The sequence below is a fragment of the Populus euphratica genome, unplaced genomic scaffold, assembly GCF_000495115.2.
Source record: "Populus euphratica unplaced genomic scaffold, PopEup_1.0 scaffold20.1, whole genome shotgun sequence".
NCBI lineage: Eukaryota > Viridiplantae > Streptophyta > Magnoliopsida > Malpighiales > Salicaceae > Populus > Populus euphratica.
Window position 1 is genome coordinate 569,127 of NW_011499854.1, and position 19,883 is coordinate 589,009.

General features: G+C 31.9%; 2 protein-coding genes across 6 annotated transcripts in view; both read left to right on the plus strand.

The window, feature by feature from the left end:
- The first annotated feature begins 9,089 nt into the window (after positions 1 to 9,089).
- LOC105122484 (ATP binding microtubule motor family protein) lies at positions 9,090 to 15,682 on the plus strand. Its single transcript, XM_011021601.1, has 23 exons — positions 9,090 to 9,452; positions 9,540 to 9,669; positions 9,772 to 9,927; positions 10,012 to 10,349; positions 10,451 to 10,589; positions 11,223 to 11,320; positions 11,401 to 11,557; positions 11,645 to 11,714; positions 11,806 to 11,882; positions 12,116 to 12,169; positions 12,259 to 12,339; positions 12,431 to 12,542; positions 12,619 to 12,705; positions 12,853 to 13,028; positions 13,120 to 13,281; positions 13,370 to 13,477; positions 13,586 to 13,744; positions 13,857 to 13,940; positions 14,013 to 14,218; positions 14,510 to 14,611; positions 14,699 to 14,808; positions 14,899 to 15,050; positions 15,301 to 15,682. Exons 1-23 carry the CDS (start codon positions 9,274 to 9,276, stop codon positions 15,514 to 15,516), a joined length of 3,153 nt encoding a protein of 1,050 aa, XP_011019903.1. The 5' UTR covers positions 9,090 to 9,273; the 3' UTR covers positions 15,517 to 15,682.
- A 1,462-nt stretch (positions 15,683 to 17,144) lies between these two features.
- The window catches only part of LOC105122486 (uncharacterized), a 4,095-nt gene continuing 1,356 nt past the window's right edge, over positions 17,145 to 19,883 (plus strand). The window contains exons 1-5 of one of the 5 annotated variants that reach the window (XM_011021605.1): positions 17,145 to 17,369; positions 17,450 to 17,508; positions 17,969 to 18,811; positions 18,852 to 19,292; positions 19,381 to 19,449. In XM_011021605.1, the coding sequence (XP_011019907.1) occupies positions 17,500 to 17,508; positions 17,969 to 18,811; positions 18,852 to 19,292; positions 19,381 to 19,449 (1,362 nt within the window). In that variant the 5' untranslated portion in view covers positions 17,145 to 17,369; positions 17,450 to 17,499. The remainder of the gene's footprint in view (positions 17,370 to 17,449; positions 17,509 to 17,968; positions 18,812 to 18,851; positions 19,293 to 19,380; positions 19,450 to 19,883) is intronic. The other 4 variants (XM_011021604.1, XM_011021606.1, XM_011021608.1 and 1 more) reach the window with 4 other exon arrangements.

Genomic DNA, 19,883 nt, shown 5'->3' on the forward strand with positions numbered 1-19,883 from the left:
CGTTTTCTTCTTAAATCTATGTGTCCTGTCTGAGTGGAAGTTGAAGCGAACTTCTGTAAACATTGAAGATGAACTAGTCAGAAAAGATTGTTAGCGCAGTCTCGAGTACTGTGAATGCTGAGGTTGTTATCCTTTTGGGATTGGGATACTCTGAAGACATGGAGAAGAAAAGGACATGAAAGCTAGCAAGCTGAACTGACAAAAACATGGTGAAGTCACGGATCATTTGAATGAAGCACCACTCTCCTAATCTCCATTCATTCAGAAAATAGAGTCGCGTGTTCGTTACCGGTGGGGTAAGATTTTAACAGATAATTAGTGATCAGGGTGGTTCAGTACTTACTCTGTTCAGAATAGAATAAAGTCATCGGATAAAACGAACAAAACAGGACAGGATAATAAAAACAAGTATTATTATTTATCGAATTGAAATTCAATTAATTTTCCTTCTTGGAAGAGGCATGCTTCGGATTCCAATATTTCGAAAAAATTGTCCAAAGTGCATAAATGGTACCTTCTAAAATAATTCCAAGTCATAATATAAAATGGATTGAGCAATTTTCAATTCCAAAAGTGATGTACATGGATCATAATTTTGAAGACGAATCATCCAACCTAATCAACGAGTTATCTGGTGATTTAAGTTATTTTAGATAGGGGTGATAATTTTTGGTTTGATTTGATTATTATTAAAAGAAGAAACTAAATTGAAATTAAAAAAAAAATCAAAATCGGTTCAAATCGATTTGTTTCAGTTCTGTTCAGTTTTTAAGAGCAAAAACTGGTTCGACTTGTTTTTTATTATTTTTATTATTTAGCTTAGTTTTTCAAGTTTGATTTAGTTTTTTATTTTAATTTGAATTTTTAATTTAGATTTATAAAACCAAATCAATTAAATTTTTTAAAATTTTAATTAGTTTAATCAGTTTTTTTTACGATTTAATTTTTTTAATTATTTTTTTTAATTATTTCAATTTTTAAGTTTTTTTACTTACTCCTAATTTTAGATTATCATTCTAACCCACCCAACTAGTCATTAAGTGATTTCAGTCACTTCAATAATTTATTGATTTCATAACTTAGCTTGAAACGGTGATCTAGAATCAGATTAGTTGAAATAGGATTTGTTTTTTTTTTAAATAATTCAATTCTTTTTAGTTATAATATAAAATAACAAGATGGATTGAGCAATTTAATTGTAAATTTGTTGATCTAGAATTTAGCGTAGCTTAGATAAATTTCATAATAAACTAGTAAGAGTTGACCAAAATTAAAACTTGATTTAATTTTAAAAAAATTAATTCAGCATTTAAAAAAATTCTTAAAATAATATCATACCAATTAACATATAGTAAACCTACCAACCCGAGTCAACTCACGATTCCAGTCCTAGTTAAATGATGTATGATGTTCGCAGTAGCACATTGTCTACACGTCGCTACTGAGTTAATTGCTTAATATAGTTTACGTTTTCTTTTCTTTTTTTAATTTGAATATCCCTCCTATCAATGTATTGTTATTAATAAAAAAATAATTTATGATGAGAAAACTATTAACGTAAAATACTTAAGAAAAAAAGAAAACCCATTAATTAAAAAAGAAAAAAATATAAGAAACTTTTGGATATTAATTAGTAGTGTGCTCTCTCGATCCTCAGTTGGATGCAAGTATATATATTTATATATAATAATCTCTCGATGCTTATGGTAACACTCAATATATAGTAATATAACAAGGAAAACAAGAATCACATTATTGAGAAAATTATATGATAGCATTTGTTTTTAATTTGAAGTATTTTTCATTTATAAATATATTAAAATAATATTTTTTATTTTTTAAAAAATTATTTTTAACATTAACACTAAAAAAGTTAATTTAAAATAAAAATATTAATCTTTTTCAAAAAAAAATTAAAACCCAAAAATAGAAATGAATATTGCACACGCACGCGTCCTTTTCCAGAATGCGTGACGGAGGAAGGGTAAAGAAACGTGGAGTCTCTAATTAAATATTAAATCCTATTTACCCCCGCAAACGAATTGACAATACACTGCAAAACACTATATATAAAAACTAAAATATATATATATATATATGTATTTATTTATTACAAGAAATGGTAGAAGAGTATATCTTCACCTTGCTGAGAATGGTAGAAGAGTAGAGGATTTTTCTTTCTTAAACACCAGCTGTAGATCTTCACTGTTCTACCAAAGTCAGCATTGAGAAAACCTGCACGGCCATCGGGCTCAAGGGAAGGGAAGATAGACTAACGTTGGCGCTAGCCTGCTGGAGGGGAAAGTGGGACCCGAATGTTTCTATGTATCACTACCAGGAAAAAAGAGGGGCATTTATATGATTTATGAGGCCTGGGAGCTAAGCCCGTTCCAGTCCATGTGCTCTTTTGCATACACATTATTCTCTTGACACGTTTCTTACACGTGGCTTCTCATTGCTCGTTACGGTTGCTGTCCTTATCGCTGTTCGTACACGTATCTCTCGCTGTTTAAGTACTTCAATATACATACATGCACGATTTTGTATTTGTTTTTTATTCCCAGTGTGACCTGGGCCCACTGGCCAGCACGTACATAATCCCCGGGGATTCGCCCGAACAGATGGTAGCATGCAGATTACGACACGGGTTGGTATGGTGATAAATTATGTTTTTTTTTTAATTATATATGGAAAAAATATTTTTATTTAGGATTTTTGTTTTTGTATTTTAAAAATATTTAAGATTTTATTTTTATTTTTTTATTTAATTTAAATTAATTTTTTTATATTTTTATATTACTTTGATTTACTGATATAAAAAATTATTTCGATGTATTTATAGATAAAAAACATTTTGAAATACAATCATTACTATATTATTATATTTTTTATTAGCCTTTATATATAATTTTATTTCAGTTTTCTATAACCAAACTCATATGTTTTAAAGTATTTTTTTAAATTACAATTAAAAATATTTTTAAAAATTCTTATTTTAAAAAAATTATAATTGAAAAAAATATTGTAAGACCAAACACAAATTAAGATTCTTTCTTAATAAACAATACCTTTGCGTGCTTGCATTAACACTACATATTTTATATTCCCTTGTTTATTTTTAGATTTTAAAAGTATTTTAAAAAACTTGAATTTTTTTTAAAAAATTAATATTTTTTGAATATTTTTAAATTATTTTGATATGTTAATATTAAAAAAAAAATTAATATATTTTTAAATTAAAAATACATTAAAAAATAATCACAACTATATTATTAAACGGGTTCTAAAAAAATATGCAGTCATTGTTAGGCCAACTCGACTTTGTTAGGCATTTCATTGTTAAAATATAACCAACGAGGTCTACAATCCGCAGGTAAGTATTGTATTATTATTAATAATATACAAGTATTGACATTAATATTAATATATTTTTTTTATTAACGTGGGTGTCCGGGTCAGCTTGCGCGTACCACGACTAATCCCACGGCTCACGGAACATCCTGTAAGCCTAGTGAACAGGTAAGGCACCGTGGGGGTGACAGACGAACCATATAGAGAGGACCTAGTAGAGACACGAAGGGAACAACTCTCCAGCCCCACTATCACTGGGACTCGAACCGAAATTCAAAGGAAGGAGAGTTGCCCCAACAGAGCCACAACCTGATAGGTACATTAATATTAATAATATACAAGTGTAGTGTTTCACCGTGTTTCAACTGATCATTATTTCACATTTCAATATTCATAACACTATTTATTTGGCATCTATTCCTTTCTTGGTCCCTGAATTTTTAGCTTTTATCACTTTGTTCAATAAACTTTTCTTCTTTTCAATTTCATCCTCGTAAGCTATGTAGTCATGTCTTATTTTTGGTTAGATTTTCAGTTTTAATATTGATTAAAGAGTATTTTGAGGTTCAAAATATGTGTTTTGAAGTTAAATATAAATTTATTTAGGTTTTTATAATGTATTTTAGGTGTTTTCAAATAAAAATAAAAATTAAATTAAATTTTTAAAGTTTAAAACTTTAACTTCAATTTTGTAGTCACCAGGGTAATTAGAAAAAATTGTAGTGGATGAAACGTCGTATGTCAACTGGATGGTGGCAGTGTTTGGGAACACGATTAAACCTGTATTCTCAAAAAAAAATTTAAAAATTTTATTTTTGTTAATTTTTAAAAAATAAAAAAGTCATTGGTATATATTTCAATATAAAAAATTATTTGAAAAACAATCACTATTATACTGTCAAATACACTCGACCTCATCTAAAAAAAATAATCAGACAAATAATATGTTATCCACCCACAGAGAGAGAGAGCTTGCTTGTCACGGATCAGTATTCACAATATCCTTATTTATTACCCATTGAGTAATGTGATTATAAAAAATCTCATCTGATCCGCTTAGATTGCTTCAGGTTAAATTATCATCCCTGCGCTTTACTACAAATAACGAAAGCTTTATTGTGGTTTAGGAGCTATAGTGTCGGGGTTCTTTTATGTCTGCTTTGATCCCTGAGGACTTTGTAACAAAAGAATTGAATGACTGATAGATATAGTGATCTTAAGGGCACTCTAGCTACTAAATTCTATTTATTTTAGATTGAATTAAATTTAAAAAAATCAGGGATTCACTGCAAACACAGACTCATGTTGCTGTAGATCTTAACAGTGTAATTGTTTCCTTACTCTTAATTCTATCATGTGCTTAGTTGTTGTAATATGGTGTTCTGGGTTTTTTCTTTCGTTTCATGCCCTTCCCTTTTTGCCATCAACTTTCTTCTTCTCTCTTCATCCAACAACCGCAAAAGCAACAATATGATGAAACATGCTCAGATTCGCATCACAGATTTTTTTTTCAAGGAATAATCGATGTCGATGGCAAATAATTTTGAGGCACTGACTCCACTAGAAGAGGAGGATCCCAGCGATGGTGGACTTGGGGATGCTTTGTTGCTGGTTATGGTGGTCATCGAGGCACTTTGATTTCAGGGAAAGGTCAAAAGATGGCGACACTAGTGGTGGTGGTTGCTGCGTCGATAGCTGAAGGGAGGTTTCTTTTTTTTTTTTTAGATTTTAAAATTTTTAACTAAATATTGTATTTTATAAACGTGTGAGGATTCAATTTCCGGAGCTGTTTGGTTAAATTTTGCTGGAAAATGTGCATCTTTTAGTTTTCTGCTAAGCATTTGCTTTCTCATATATGTAAATTTTTATAGGTAGGGTTTCCGTGAATTTTGCTGTGATTTACAACGAGCAACTGGTGTTGACTGTTGACTATTAATTGCCACCTCTTCTGGGTTTCTCTCCCATCGAGGTATCTCCCGTGCATGCTTTGTATGAATTGAGTTTTGTTTGGAATTGTTTATGCTTGTTTTTGTTTTTGTTTTTGCTTGTCAGAATTAATTCTTCAGTTTCTATTTCTGTTAGTTTGGTTTTTATTCTTTCCCTTTTTGGTTGTAAAGATTCGAGCCACAATGGAGCTTAAAGCTACTGTAATTTTACGTTTTAAGGTTGTCTGCCCGGGATAACTGCGTTTTTTAAAATAAATTTGAATTTTTTTATTTTAAAATCATTTTAGTATTCTAAAGTTAATTAAATCTAAATTTTAAAAAATAAAAAATATATATTATTTTAATTTATTTCTAAACAATTTTTTTTAAAAAAAATAACATCTGCTATTAATGTTAAATACAATCTAAATAGCTACAAGTTTTTTTTTCTTTTTTCACATTTTTCTTTTTATTTCTTTTTCTAGCCATATGTTTATTTAAAATGCAAGTGGATAAGTATCTTGGAAATCCATTTTAAAAGTACAAGCGATTCTTTAGAGGTTAGGACTTCCTAATCTTTTATGTATGAACGCCGGTTGATTGCAAAAGTACAAGCCCATGAGCCCATAATGCATGTGATGCATTGTTATCCCTCGATTGAAGGTATATCAGCTACGCTGACCTGATGATTTTCAAGTGAATGTTTAAGAGAATGATTGTTATTATATTTTAAAATAATTTTTATTTAAAAATTAATTAAAATTATTTTTTAAAATTATTTTTAATATTAACACATCAAAATAATTTTAAAATATTAAAAAATATTAATTTAAAACAAAATAATAAAAAAAATTATTATTTTTAAATACTTTTAAAATATAAAAATAAGTTAAAAAATAAAAAATATTAATTTTTTCTTTTATGCTTGTTAAGAAGGAATACTAAATAGTAAATAAAATGTCAAAAAAAAATATTTTCTCTCACAAGTATTATTTATATATATATAAAAAAAAATCAAAATCAATAAAATAGAGCTAACAAAAAAAATAAATCAATTAAATATATTCGTGTAAAACAAACATCAAACCTATTAAAAAATAAAGCACCTATTTTTTTATCAATTAGATTTTTAGATGAATTTTTTTCATTAAATGTATACATACTAAAAAAACACTATTTATATTATTTAAAATATTATTTTATTAATTTAACTCTTTAAAATATTATTTTTCCTCGGACATGCTCCAAATATGTTATGGGTTGTATAATTTTCTGGTACAGGGGATGATTTGACTACCTCGACTGTTTTTGACACATGTAAAAGACCATGGTAGGGCAGTCACAGCTCGGGAGTTATCCACGCAATCTATTCAGAACACTCATGATTGGCAAGGGAAAAATTTGGCTGAAATGTTTTTTTTTTTTTTTTAATGGCAGATGCTGAATATATGTGTTAGTCATTAGGAGTATGATTATATTTTTAAATATTTTTTATTTAAAAATATATAAAAATAATAAATTTTTTTAAAAAATATTTTTGATATTAAAATTAAAAAATTAAAAAAATCAATAAAAAAACTTAAAAATCATGAAACGTGATTTCTGCGCAAAATCAAACAGAAACAAGTTACCAATCCATCCTAAAAAGACTTTCCATCGAAATCATTTTTTAAATCTTTCCCCCTTTTGTATCCATAAATTTTATCGAAAAAATTATTTCACAATGTTGCTTTTTAATGCTTTGATTGGTTGTTGTGGTGAGCAAGTAAAAGAAGCATTTGATGATGACGAGGATTGGCTGCTTCCTCCGTTGAAGGGCTTTAGTTAGTCCTCGAAATAGCTTGGTCAAAACTCAATTATTAAAAAAGTTGAGCTACGAGGGTGTTCATGTTCATTTAATGTGTTCAGTTTTGTTGGTAAGTGATGAGTTGATATATTAGATTCAATATTTTTATTCACTGAAAAACCCCAAACCTATAATAAAGTGATAATTTAATCAAGCTTGGGTTTGTCAAAATTATAAATTTAATATTTAAAATTATAATAAATTTTGAGTTAAGTTCAAAATATTATGGAATTAATAAATTTTCATATCCAATATATTTAAATTTGATTATAGATAAAATTTAAAGTACTATGAATTTGATAAAGTAAGCTGAGCTTAAAGCATCATGGATCTTGTAAATCGTCAAATTCAATATATTTAAGTTCAGCCATTATAAATATAGTAAATTGACAAATCCAATATATTTAAATTCAACCACAAACTAAGCTCAATAAATTATGAGCTTAACAAATTATCAAACTTATTATATTAGATTTAGCTATGAGTTGGGCTCAAGATATCATAGATTTGTAAAATTATTAGATCTAATATACTTATATTTAACACCTAGTTAGGTCCAATATACTATATGTTTAATAAATTACAAAACTCATTTCTCCTAGCTTGGTTACAAGCTAGACCAAATTAGTTTTAGAGATGCATGTCAGAATTATAGAGTCTTATTTTAAAATTATTAATATGATCTATTCATGTCAAGGATAATTATATCCCTTTACCTGTAATTATATTAAAAATTATAAAAACTTGTTATATTTTTATCTTATTAATAATTTATAATAAACATTTATTAACTTGTTATATTTTTATCTTATTAATAATCTATAAAAGATATTTATTACTTATTAATAATTTATAATAAACATTTATCATTCTCTAATAAATATATAAGAGATTTTTACCTTTTATTAATAATATCAAGTAAATATAAATCTTTGATCCTTCTACTCCACTAAAACAACAAGCTTCTTGAAATATAAATAATCCTGAACTATTCATATAAAAAATTTATTTTTTATTCTTTCATATTATATATCTAAGTCATTGGATCATTAACTACACAAAATAAAAAAAAATATTTTTATTCTTGAAATTTAAAACTCTTATTTATTTATTATCATTCTTATTTAAAGTTAATAACTTTATTATTAAAAATCCTACTTATATGAGCTGTTTTGTAGATATCAAAATATTTACCATCAGTTTTGTATTTTTTGAATCAAGAAGAAAGAAATATTCACATGAATATTTAATTAACTATTATTTAAATACTAAATAATCTCATTATTGAGTATATTAAATCTCAAAACATCATTGATTTGGAAAATTTTAACTGTTAAATATATTTCTTGACATATAATAAAATTATTAACAACTTAAATATTCAAAATGAAAATTTTGAATATTCTAAACTGTTGTGTGGAAACACTTAAATGATAATCAACAACTTTTAACAAGAATTGTACTAAATGAATATATTATTGAAAATAAAAACTAATTTTAATAGAAGTACAAGTATTTAATTAAAAAAAAAAGATCTTTTTTTTAACTGGGAAACTTCCATTCAACCAAATTGAAAAGATTTTGAAGCAAAAAAAATAAAAATAGTATAGTTACTTATATTGCTAAAAATTATTTTTTATTAAAAATTAATTTTTTATATATTTTGAATTATTTTAATGTGTTAATTTTAAAAATAAAAAAAATCATTTTAATCTATTTTAATATAAATAATATTTTAAAAAATAACCCAACTATACTCCCAAGTAATCACTAAATTAAAGAAGAAACACTTGATTAGAAAAACTTATGAAGTACACTTAAATAATTACTTAAATAATTGGAGCCTCAAAATATACCGCACTCGGACAGAAAGCCATCAGCCAAGCTCCTGATTTGAATTTTTAACAAGGCCCCACCTCCTTTTTGAAAAACGCAAACTCGAACGGCTACCTCCTAACTTTCCACCCAGAAAAACCAAAAAGTGGACTAGCCGTTTCTCATTTGAAAACGCAGATATAAAAACCCTAAAAAAAATCCCCGATTCAATTTTTTTTAAAAAATCCTTGATCCAAAAGAGATCGAAAAGAAATTACAATCAGAAAGCTCTTTCCATTCTTTTATTTTGCTTACAGTTGTAAAGAAAGAAGAGATATGATGTCGCTGACTCCTGATCAATCTAGAAAGGTAGGGTTAGGCTTAATGCCATCTCCAATTCCCTTCCTCACGCCGCGGCCGGAGAGGCGCCGCCATGAATCGAAAGGCCACGACTGGAATTCTGCTCGTCAGGAAAAAGACAAAGAGGTGAACGTGCAAGTCGTACTAAGATGCAGGTGGGTTTTTTGAGAGCAAATTATTAGTTCAATATTTGATCAAAACAATGCAAGAAATCCCATTTGATTGAGAATTCTCCTTTTCAGACCCTTAAGTGATGAAGAGCAAAGAACGAATGTCTCCAAGGTGATAGCATGCAACGAGCATAAAAGAGAAGTCACTGTCTTGCATAGTATATCTAACAAACAAGTAGATAGAGTTTTCACCTTTGACAAGGTAACAATAATAATCACATGTCACTTTGATCCTCCGAATCCGAGAACTACGATTTTCTTTCGAAACTTTTAGTATTCTATGTTTTAAACGTTGGCCATGCAGGTTTTTGGGCCTAAAGCACAGCAGAGATCAATATATGATCAGGCCATTGCACCGATTGTTGAAGAAGTTCTTGAGGGTTTCAACTGCACAGTATTCGCATATGGGCAGACAGGTACCGGAAAGACGTTTACAATGGAGGGTGGAAAGAGAAATAAGGTAATGGAAGAATCGACCATGCTGTTAATATTTGGTTTCTTTTAATTAAATATATTTTCATTTTCATTCTAAGTACTTGTGTAGGGTGGGGATTTGCCAGCTGAGGCTGGAGTTATTCCACGAGCAGTTCGCCAAATTTTTGATACTCTGGAGGCCCAAAATGCCGACTATAGCATCAAAGTGACATTTTTGGAGCTGTACAATGAAGAAATAACTGATTTACTAGCTCAAGAAGACCCTTCAAGAAATTTAGAAGATAGGCAAAAGAAACCCATTTCTTTGATGGAGGATGGGAAGGGTTGTGTGTTTGTAAGAGGTCTTGAAGAAGAAGCTGTATATAGTGCCAACGAAATTTACACTCTCTTAGAACGAGGAGCAGCCAGAAGGCGTACAGCAGATACATTGTTAAACAAGCGAAGCAGGTTAATTCTACTTTTCTTGGGTGATTGTTACTGTTTTTGCTAATGTAATTGAATCTAGTTAGAAAAGGCACTTTACTAAATTCATTTCGTTACTCTCACAGTCGCTCCCATTCTGTCTTTTCCATCACCATCCATGTAAAAGAAGCAGCTGTTGGAGAGGAGGAACTTATTAAATGTGGCAAGCTTAATCTTGTTGATTTGGCAGGATCAGAGAATATTTCTCGTTCAGGTGCAAGAGAGGTATGGAAAGAAATACTAGCTGTTAGTCTCTTGAATCTATTTTGACTGCTGATTCAGTAGCTTGCCCAAATCATGATTTCAATGAAAGTTTGGACCTTTAACACATCTTGTTAATAATATAGATACTGTTTGGAATCATTTGCTACCATCAGCTGTGAAAGTTTTGTTTTTGCAATGGTTTTGAGTTTTTCGGATTATAATATGTAAATTATTGAATGTGTTGCATGCAGTTGGCTCTGATCAGGAATAGTGATAGGAAGGTCTATTTAATTCTTAGCTTTATTCTATGGCCGATTCTGGTCTTTGATCTTTGTCAAGTTGGATTGCCACATGGAGGTTTTTAATTGATATTTTAAAACATATGTTAGAAGAACAATCGATGACGGAACTAGGTTCTGGCCAATGCTATCTGCTGGATAGCGGACACAGGCTCCAGTTTTGGATGAATTCCAGCCTTTAATATACTTACTATTTCTTTTGTTTTTTAGATTCTTAGAATGGCTCCTGAACATTTTAATTTTCACTTTCATTAATAAGCTGCAAGAAGAATGTCAGATCACTAACAGCCTATTAATTGGATCTTAAATTAGTTATGGAACAGTTTTGAGATTTGATTAGCATTTGAAATTGCAGGGTCGTGCAAGAGAAGCAGGGGAGATCAACAAGAGCTTATTAACCCTGGGTCGTGTTATAAATGCACTTGTGGAACATTCACCCCATATACCTTATAGGTTCATGATTCATCCCAATATCTTATCTCTCTCTGCTATCGTTCACATTTCCTTAATGAGTTTCTGCATTTTGCTTCCAGGGATAGTAAGCTGACGAGGCTATTAAGAGATTCGTTGGGAGGAAGGACAAAAACATGCATTGTTGCTACAATTTCCCCTTCTGCTCATGCTCTGGAAGAAACTCTAAGCACACTAGATTATGCATATCGGGCTAAAAGCATAAAAAACAAACCAGAGGTTTGTCTAGCTATTTCTTTTGCCACTTTGAAATGGTAGTTTGATTTATTACTTTCCCTTTCTGAATCATAAAAGTTTATCTTGCAGGCAAACCAGAGAGTATCCAAGGCTGTATTGCTCAAGGATCTCTACTTAGAAATTGAAAGGCTGAAAGAAGGTCTGATGAGACACACTCGTTCTTAGTCCATTTATCATAATTGCAAAACTTGGATTTGAATTCTTATTATGGCATGGCCACGTTAATGCAGATGTTCGCGCAGCAAGGGAAAAGAATGGGGTTTATGTTCCGCATGAGAAATTTGCCCAAGAGGAAGCTGAAAAGAAGGTGGATTTTTAATTGAAACTCATATTTAAGTTCTCTCATGTGAATCAGAAACTCATATCCTTAGTAGTTTCCTTATTAAATGAAACTCATGACATGGGCAACCTAATCTTTGAATTTATGTGCATCATCAGTGAGCTTCTGATTCATTTTATGAAACCTGAAACCTGTCATTATTGATTCTTCTCATCTCTGCTTAGCAAATTATGACTGAATCATTTTTCAATACCTTACAGTTGAGGATTGAGAAGATAGAGCAATTGGAGAATGAGCTCAGCCTCAGAGAGAATGTATAACTTGCTGGCTGTCTCTATCTTTTCTCTGTGGTTCTTTTTCCCTCTAATATTTAGGTGACTTCATGTACTTCCCCTTAATGCAGCAAGCTGATAGATATAACGAGCTTTATCTCACTGAGAAGGAAAAGAAAATTGATGTAGAAAGGGAGCTAATGGATTTTAAGGTAATTATGTTCTCCATATGTGTGTAGTTCTTTTCTTCTCTCTGTGTTTCTTCTGGACATCATTCTAATTGCCACCATTTTGTTCCTTTAGATGATGTTGGAGAAAAGTAACAACAAAAGGTTGGATCTTGAGGAGAACCTTAGGGTAGCCATTTCAACTCTAAAGGAAAAGGAGATCATCATCTCGAAGCTACTATCCTCAGGTAAGTAAATTGATTGATCATTTGCAGAAACCAAGCGTTTTTTTTCCATCCATGTATAACATCACTACATAAACAGAACATTCTTTAATTGAGCATGCAAAGGAGCTGTGCATCGGTTTGCAAACTGCATCAGAGGATATAACTTCACTATTTAGCAGATTAGGTAAGAGAACTCTATTTCTTTCTGGTTATCCCCTGAAGTCACTTTGACATTGTGTGCTCTTTGGACTTTAGTCTTTTGTTTGTGGACTGCCTGGACAAGCTTTTGTGTCTATTTCACCGTGAGTAAAAGTGTTCTTACTTTCTACAGATCAGAAAGACATGATGGAAGTAGAAAATAGAAACATGGTTCTGACATTTGGTTCACATCTAGACCAGAGTTTAATTGACCTGCATAAGACAATCCTGGGGTCAGTTTCTGAACAACGGCAACATCTAAGATGTATGGAAGAACATGTTGAATCATTCCTTGCGAGCAAAACCGATGTGAGCAAGAGCATTGTTCTCAGTTTATATTATATTCTCCACTTAACTGGTCTTATCTGGTTGATAATTTTACATTCATCATGAATACCAGGCAACAGAAGTCTTGGAAACTAGGATAAAGAAAATGACAGAGACACATGCTTCAGGAGTAGTAGCCTTGAACGAACTTGCCAATACAATGCAAAATAAAGCTTCATCTGACTTACAACAGATAAATACTATAATCTCGTCTCAAATGAGAACCGTTGAGCAAGTATGCAGTCATAGTAAAAGAATTCTTTTCTAAGATTTGTTATGGTAATCTTGGATTCAAAATGACCATTTCCTAAATACCCTTGCAGTTTCTTGCCACCATGTTGTACGAGGCCAAGGAGGTTATTGAGGAGATCCATAGTTCTCTTGCTGACCAAAAGCAGCTACTGGCTCTCTCCACTCAACAACAAGAGAAGGTAATGCATAATTGTTCGTTTTCTGATGCCCTTCATTGTCTACTTTCCGCTATTGATATTATTCCTTGCATATGTATCAAAATTTCCTGAACCTGTGTAAAATAACAGGGATTACAGTGTAGTTTTGCTTCTGCTCAAGCCGTTTCAAAGGCATCAGTGGACTTCTACAATGATCTCCATCTTCGGGCTTCTGAGATCATGGCATTTCTTGAAGAAAGCCAAATCAAACAATCAGACCAACTATCTAATTTTGAGACGATATTTAAAGTAAGTTACACTAGATTACAGTGCACTTTCTCAAGAAGAAAAAAAGAGTAAAACATTAGTTTGGATGGTATGAAGAGACATTACAAGATGAATTTCTACATCTTCTGAACAGGAGAAGGCTGCTAGAGAAGAAAAGGAAGCTTTGGAAAATATAGCAGTAATATTAGCATCATTGACTTCTAAGAAAACAGCTATGGTGAGTTATTCAATCCTTAACTTCAAACCATTTGGTGGAAGCATGCTTGATGTTTTATAATTCTGTGTGTAGGTGTCAGAGGTATCAAGCGACATCCATGACACAAGGGTACGAGAAAATAAGATATTGCAGCGGGAATTATCCAACATGCAGAATGCTTCATCTAACGCTAAGGAGGGGTTGAGTAAATATTTAGAAAAATTGGAAAGACATTTTATGGAAGATACATTCTCGGTAGCTGAATCAAAGGCTGTCATGGAAAATCTCCTCCAAGAATGGTATGCTTTAGTTTTATTTATTTATTTGTTTCAATCCTATCTGTCTGCAAAAGAAAGTTCTGCGAGTACACACATTCAACAAATTGAAGAGTGGGAACAACATTAGGGGGGAGGAGGGGAATAAATTATGGGTCAAATTAGCGTATATCAGAAAAGGTGTTCTGATCATAGCGTTATCACAAAATGTCCAACCCTGGCATTGAAGGAGATGTAATGAAAATAATAAATAATTAAAAAAAAAATCCTTGAATAATTTTGTCAAATAACGTTGGATATTTTCATGTAATGCAGTTCAGAAAAGGCAAACAATTCTAAGAAACAATGGGAAAATGCTCATTCATACTTGAACAATTCCAAAGAGAGTACTGTTCTAGAGATAGAATCTGCTGTGAGGTAAGTTCTTCCCTGATCTTTTGTATTCATTCCTTCTTTTTTCCAACTTTAGGAATTTTAACCACAACTGAAAATTTACTACTGCAGGGATAGAGTAAATAAAAATCATGTTGCACATCAAGAATTTTTATCTGCATCCTCTGCTATGAAAGCAGATTTTGATGCCAGAATTGGTGATGTGATGGCTGCAGTTGATGGTAATTTTATAATCTATGTATTATTATCCAGTCACTACTTCTAAACGATATTTGCACTTGGTGTCTCAATCGTTCGTTTTTACTTCACAGCTTCCATGATGCGGGATCAAGAAACTAAGAAGGAAATAGACTCCATTACTTCCTTGTGCCTGGGTCAGCTCAAGTCAACACAAGAAAACCATGGTGATCGGATATCAAACATTAGAAGCAAGGCCGAGAAGTGTCTCACAAAAGATTATCTGGTATACTTCTTTGTTGTTGAGTGCTAATTAATTTTTTTTTTTAAAGAATCACGTTTTAGAACGGCTTGATTACCTAACCTTTTCCTTAAAAAAAAAAAATGAATCTCTCTGAGTTTAGTTATGTATTACTAGAGTTTTGTCAGGCCACTTTTTTATTCTTCTGTTTAGCAGAATTTAAATTTACTAGTAGACATTGTTGGAGAACTTGAACTTGTAAACGGAGAACTGGGTCTTGTTGTGAACAACGCAGGTTGATCAGAATTCCGGGACAGCACCTAAAAGACGAGTTATAGCAGCTATACCTAGCTTGGCATCCATTGAGGAAAGGAGAACAGTAGTGGCCTTGGCAAGTCCAAAGGAGCACGGGAATTTAGAGAAGAGAGCAAAGTGGAGCCCTGCGGAGAGCAAGATCCCAAAACATCATGCGGCGTCATTTAATAGAGCTCCTTTCACTGATGTCAACTGAAAGTCAATAATTAGGATAGGACGGTAGAAGGCAGCCGCAAGATGCTATATAGCCATTGCTTGTATCTCACGGAAACGCTCATCAACTGATGAGCGCGTGAGTAAACGCACTTTGCTAGCTAAATGTTTTTCTTGTCAACAATTCCATTTTCTTTCTTGCTTGCTTCGCTCTCTTATGATGATTTAATAAATAAATAAATAAATTCGAGACAGTATGGTTCCATATAGATATGTTGCCAATGCTGTAATTAATATTTAATATTTAACTTATGAAAAAATAATAACATTGGTAACTAATAATTCAACGTAAACAATTCATAAATAAAATTGAAGGTAAAAAATATTTATTTACCTTGAACGGGATTCAGGTTTCCATCCATCTGCTGCCTACCTTATATTATTCAATCTGTCCTCAGATACATTTTAGGACAAGACAATTTGGAAAAGCGACTTTCCTACTGAAGCAGCCAGGGAACCCACGGTGGAGGAAGAGCAGCCGTATGTGCAGTAACAACAAAAAATGGGGGAAACCCACGGTGGACGAAGAACAGCCGTATGTGCAGTAACAGCAAAAAAATGGGGGAAATCCCGGTGCCGAAGGGAGCTTCAAGGGAGTATTTTGTACCAGCCGCTTGTTCCACTGTCCTTTTGCCTTCTCAGTTCAACGTAGCATCAGGCTTTGCCAAGATAGAAAATTCTGATGAACTCAAAGCAGCAGAACAATGGAAAATGTCAGAGTGAATGATTGCCCCTGATGTGGAGGAGAAGAAGCATTCCCATTAGCATTATGTTTATTTAGATAAGATCACCATACAATATATAGTAACAAAATTATCAAAATAGAACCATCTTAGAGATTGCCCTTTGCTAAATCATATAAATGAAAGAAGGCTCGGATGTTCAAGAAAAAACATGCAAAATATGGGTGCAATGACTTTTAATTTCAAGGAAAGGTAAAATCGATTATGAAATTCACAATATATTTAAGGAGGGTTTGAAATCCTAGTGTAATATTTTTTTAAAATAGTTTTTTTGTTTGAAAATACATTAAAATAAATTTTTTTATATTTTTTTATACTAGCATGCCAAAATCATTTGAAAATATTAAAAAATATCCATTTATTTTTTTTTCAAACTAAAAACATGTAAAATTGGTTAACACTTACCACCTCTATGCAATTAAAAAATATATTATCATAGTAGATGCAATTAAAAAAAAATATTATCATAGTAGATGAATGTAGACCATCCTTCCAAATTATATCTCCAACTTATTAAGGCACTGTTTGTCTGTGGTGCAAAATCATTTTTTATTTTTTTTTAAAAAAAATTTAAAGGTTATTGTTGATGTTAAAAAATAAGTAAAAAAATATTATTTTGATATATTTTCGAGTAAAAAATAATTAATTTTTAAATAATATATCATAAATAATTTATATATATATTGTTTTTAAATTCTGAAAAAAATTTCCTAAAAATTACTTTTTTTTTTTTTTTGTTTTTTTAAAGAAAACCACCACAAACAATTACATCACTATCGTTTTTTTTTTTCAAAAATACAAACCCTGAATCCTGTCCACGTGTACAGTGTAGATGGGCTTCACGACTTTGCGATCGTGCAGGGCACCATCTTATAATGCCCCTCTCAAAAACACCCAAAAGCTTCTCCTTTTGCTCTGTAATTGTGATGCTAATATAGATAGATCCCGCCACCCATCCCACCCGTAAGATACCTGACGTGTTTCCCGTTGAATCTTCGCCGGTCATATTCTACACCTCCAATCACACTTCGTATGGTTTTCTCAAAACTCTACGATTTCATTTATTTTCTTTGCTTTTGAATCTCCTGAAAAGGTGGGTTATTGTTGCGTGCGTTTCTTCCTCTCCTACCGCTAACAATATAATGGTGGTTATTATCACATGTATTTCTGCAGATAAACTTTTGAAGTGGGCAAGTTCGATTGTGACAGAAAAACAGTTATAGATGCAAATGGTATGCTTTTTTCTTGCCAAATAATATATGTGACTTTAGCGGTGGACTGATTTCTTTTGATTTGTTAAATCATGCAATAAGATAATGCTTGAATTGTTTCTGCTGAAGTCTGAACTTCTTAAGCATAGAGTGAATCATGTTTGTTACTTTTCTTAAATGGTTCTTAGTGGTTTGAGTGCTTGGACTGGAAAAGAGTATTATAAGACCAAAGACATTGAAAAGAGAGTGTAGTAAGTAAATTACAATGTACTTGCTCTCCGTTTCTTCCATGCACGCGAAGGATATGCTTTTATGAATTGATACCTACAGCGAAAACAATTTTAGTATTAGGTTATAGCAAGAGAGATTCTATTAGTTTTATTGCATAATTTGATACCCTCTTGGCAAGGAGATCTTTTGATTATTCTATCTTAGGTTACTGGCATGGTAGGGACTCATTTCTTAGTGATTTATGTGACAGTCTTTCCAGAATCAAGGTCTTTGGATGGTTAAAGGTGCTGAGTGTATAAATGATGGTGAAATTAATTACGATAATTCTTCTTCTAGAATTGAGTCAAAGCGTTCTCACCAGTGGTTGATGGATGGAGAGGCAGAACCGTTTCTCAATAAGAAACAGGCAATTGGAGTTCCAATAAACAATTTATTTACAGGAATGCTAAGCACAAATGCTACCCCGTGGGGCAATGCTTCTAGTTTTCAGTCAGTCTCTGGTCATTTCACCGAACAGCTTTTAGATTCCGAGACAAACAGGGCTGTTGATTTCGATGACAGAAGCATTGCATCAGTTAGCTCAGGAAAAATTAACAGCATAGGGAGGAAGTTAGATGAGCATCTATTTGGTAACGATTCCCCTTTTGGCTTATCTATGCCTCATATGTTGGAAGATCCAAGATCAGGTTTCAACTATGGCGGGATTAGAAAAGTGAAAGTTAGCCAGGTCAAGGAATCTGAGAATGTCATGCCTGCATCACTGGAGCATGCCTTTAGTAGGGTGGATCGTAATACCATGTCAGTTGCTCAATCTTATGACAAAGATGAAAGTCTCATATCGATGGGCCTTGCTTATAACAAACAGGAAGAGAATGGCATGTCGACGGGTACTTATGACAGGGAGAATAACATTTTTATTTCAATGCGAAAACCCTGTAACAAGGGTGATGAACACATATCAATGAGTCAAACATACAAAGAAAATGGCAATGCCATACCAATGGGTCACACATTTAGCAATGGTGAGAACAATACCATATCTATGGGTCAAACCTACAGCAAGGTAGATGAAAATATCATCTCAATGGGGCACATCTACAATAAAGGATGAAAATATCATCTCAATGGGGCACATGGGGCACATCTACAATAAGGGGAATAGTGGTGTGGTATCGGTGGATCAAACCTATGACAAAGATGGTAACAACAGTCTATCAATTGGCCAGTCACTTAATAAGGGAGAGAGTACTATAATATCCTTTGGGGGCTATGATGATGATGACACAAATTACTCAGGGAAGCTTACATCTAGCTATGAACTGTTGATGGCTCAGCCTTCTTTTCAAAGATCAGAAGTAAGAAATGATAATGAATTGGTTAATTCAAATGTGGACTCAAGTGTATCTGCTCCGCATGTAGCTACCTCAGTGACTGATAATGTTTCTAAGAAAAAAGATGACATAAAAACAGCTAAGAAGCTTCCCTCAAACAACTTCCCTTCAAATGTCAGAAGTTTGCTGTCCACTGGCATGCTAGATGGAGTACCTGTAAAATATATGGCATGGTCACAGGAGGTAAAACTTAATTCTATGTATTCACCTTTCAGTTTGCTTTATCCTTCGATGAGAAATTGACATTTTTGGCTCTTCATGTCTATGTTAGAAGGAGCTCCATGGTGTTATAAAAGGTTCTGGATACTTATGTGGCTGTCAGACATGCAATTTCTCTAAGGTGATCAGCATGATCTTTTTTATCAAGGGAAAGTTATTTTTCTATTTTTTTTTAGCAAATCAGGGGAAAGTTTTGAATGTGCATGTGTTTTATTCGTATATCATATTCTAGTGAAGAAATTTTGTGTGGAGTATGCTGAGTGTGTGATGCAGAACAGCTCTGGGGATTGCTCTGGATCTAACTTTTAGGGGATGTTTAAAGATTTTGTCACACAATCAAAAGCAAAGTTACTGGAATTTTATTCACAAATTGATTCTCTCTGTATTGAAGATCACTTAACCTTTATTTATAGAGTTCTTGCGTTAAATATAACTATAGTTTAGCAAAACAAATCAATTAGTCATGGTTTCAGAAATTATATATTTAATCTCGCTATTTTTAAATCCATATATATCTTAATTCTTTTTTGTCTATTTCACGTCCCCCCCCCCCCT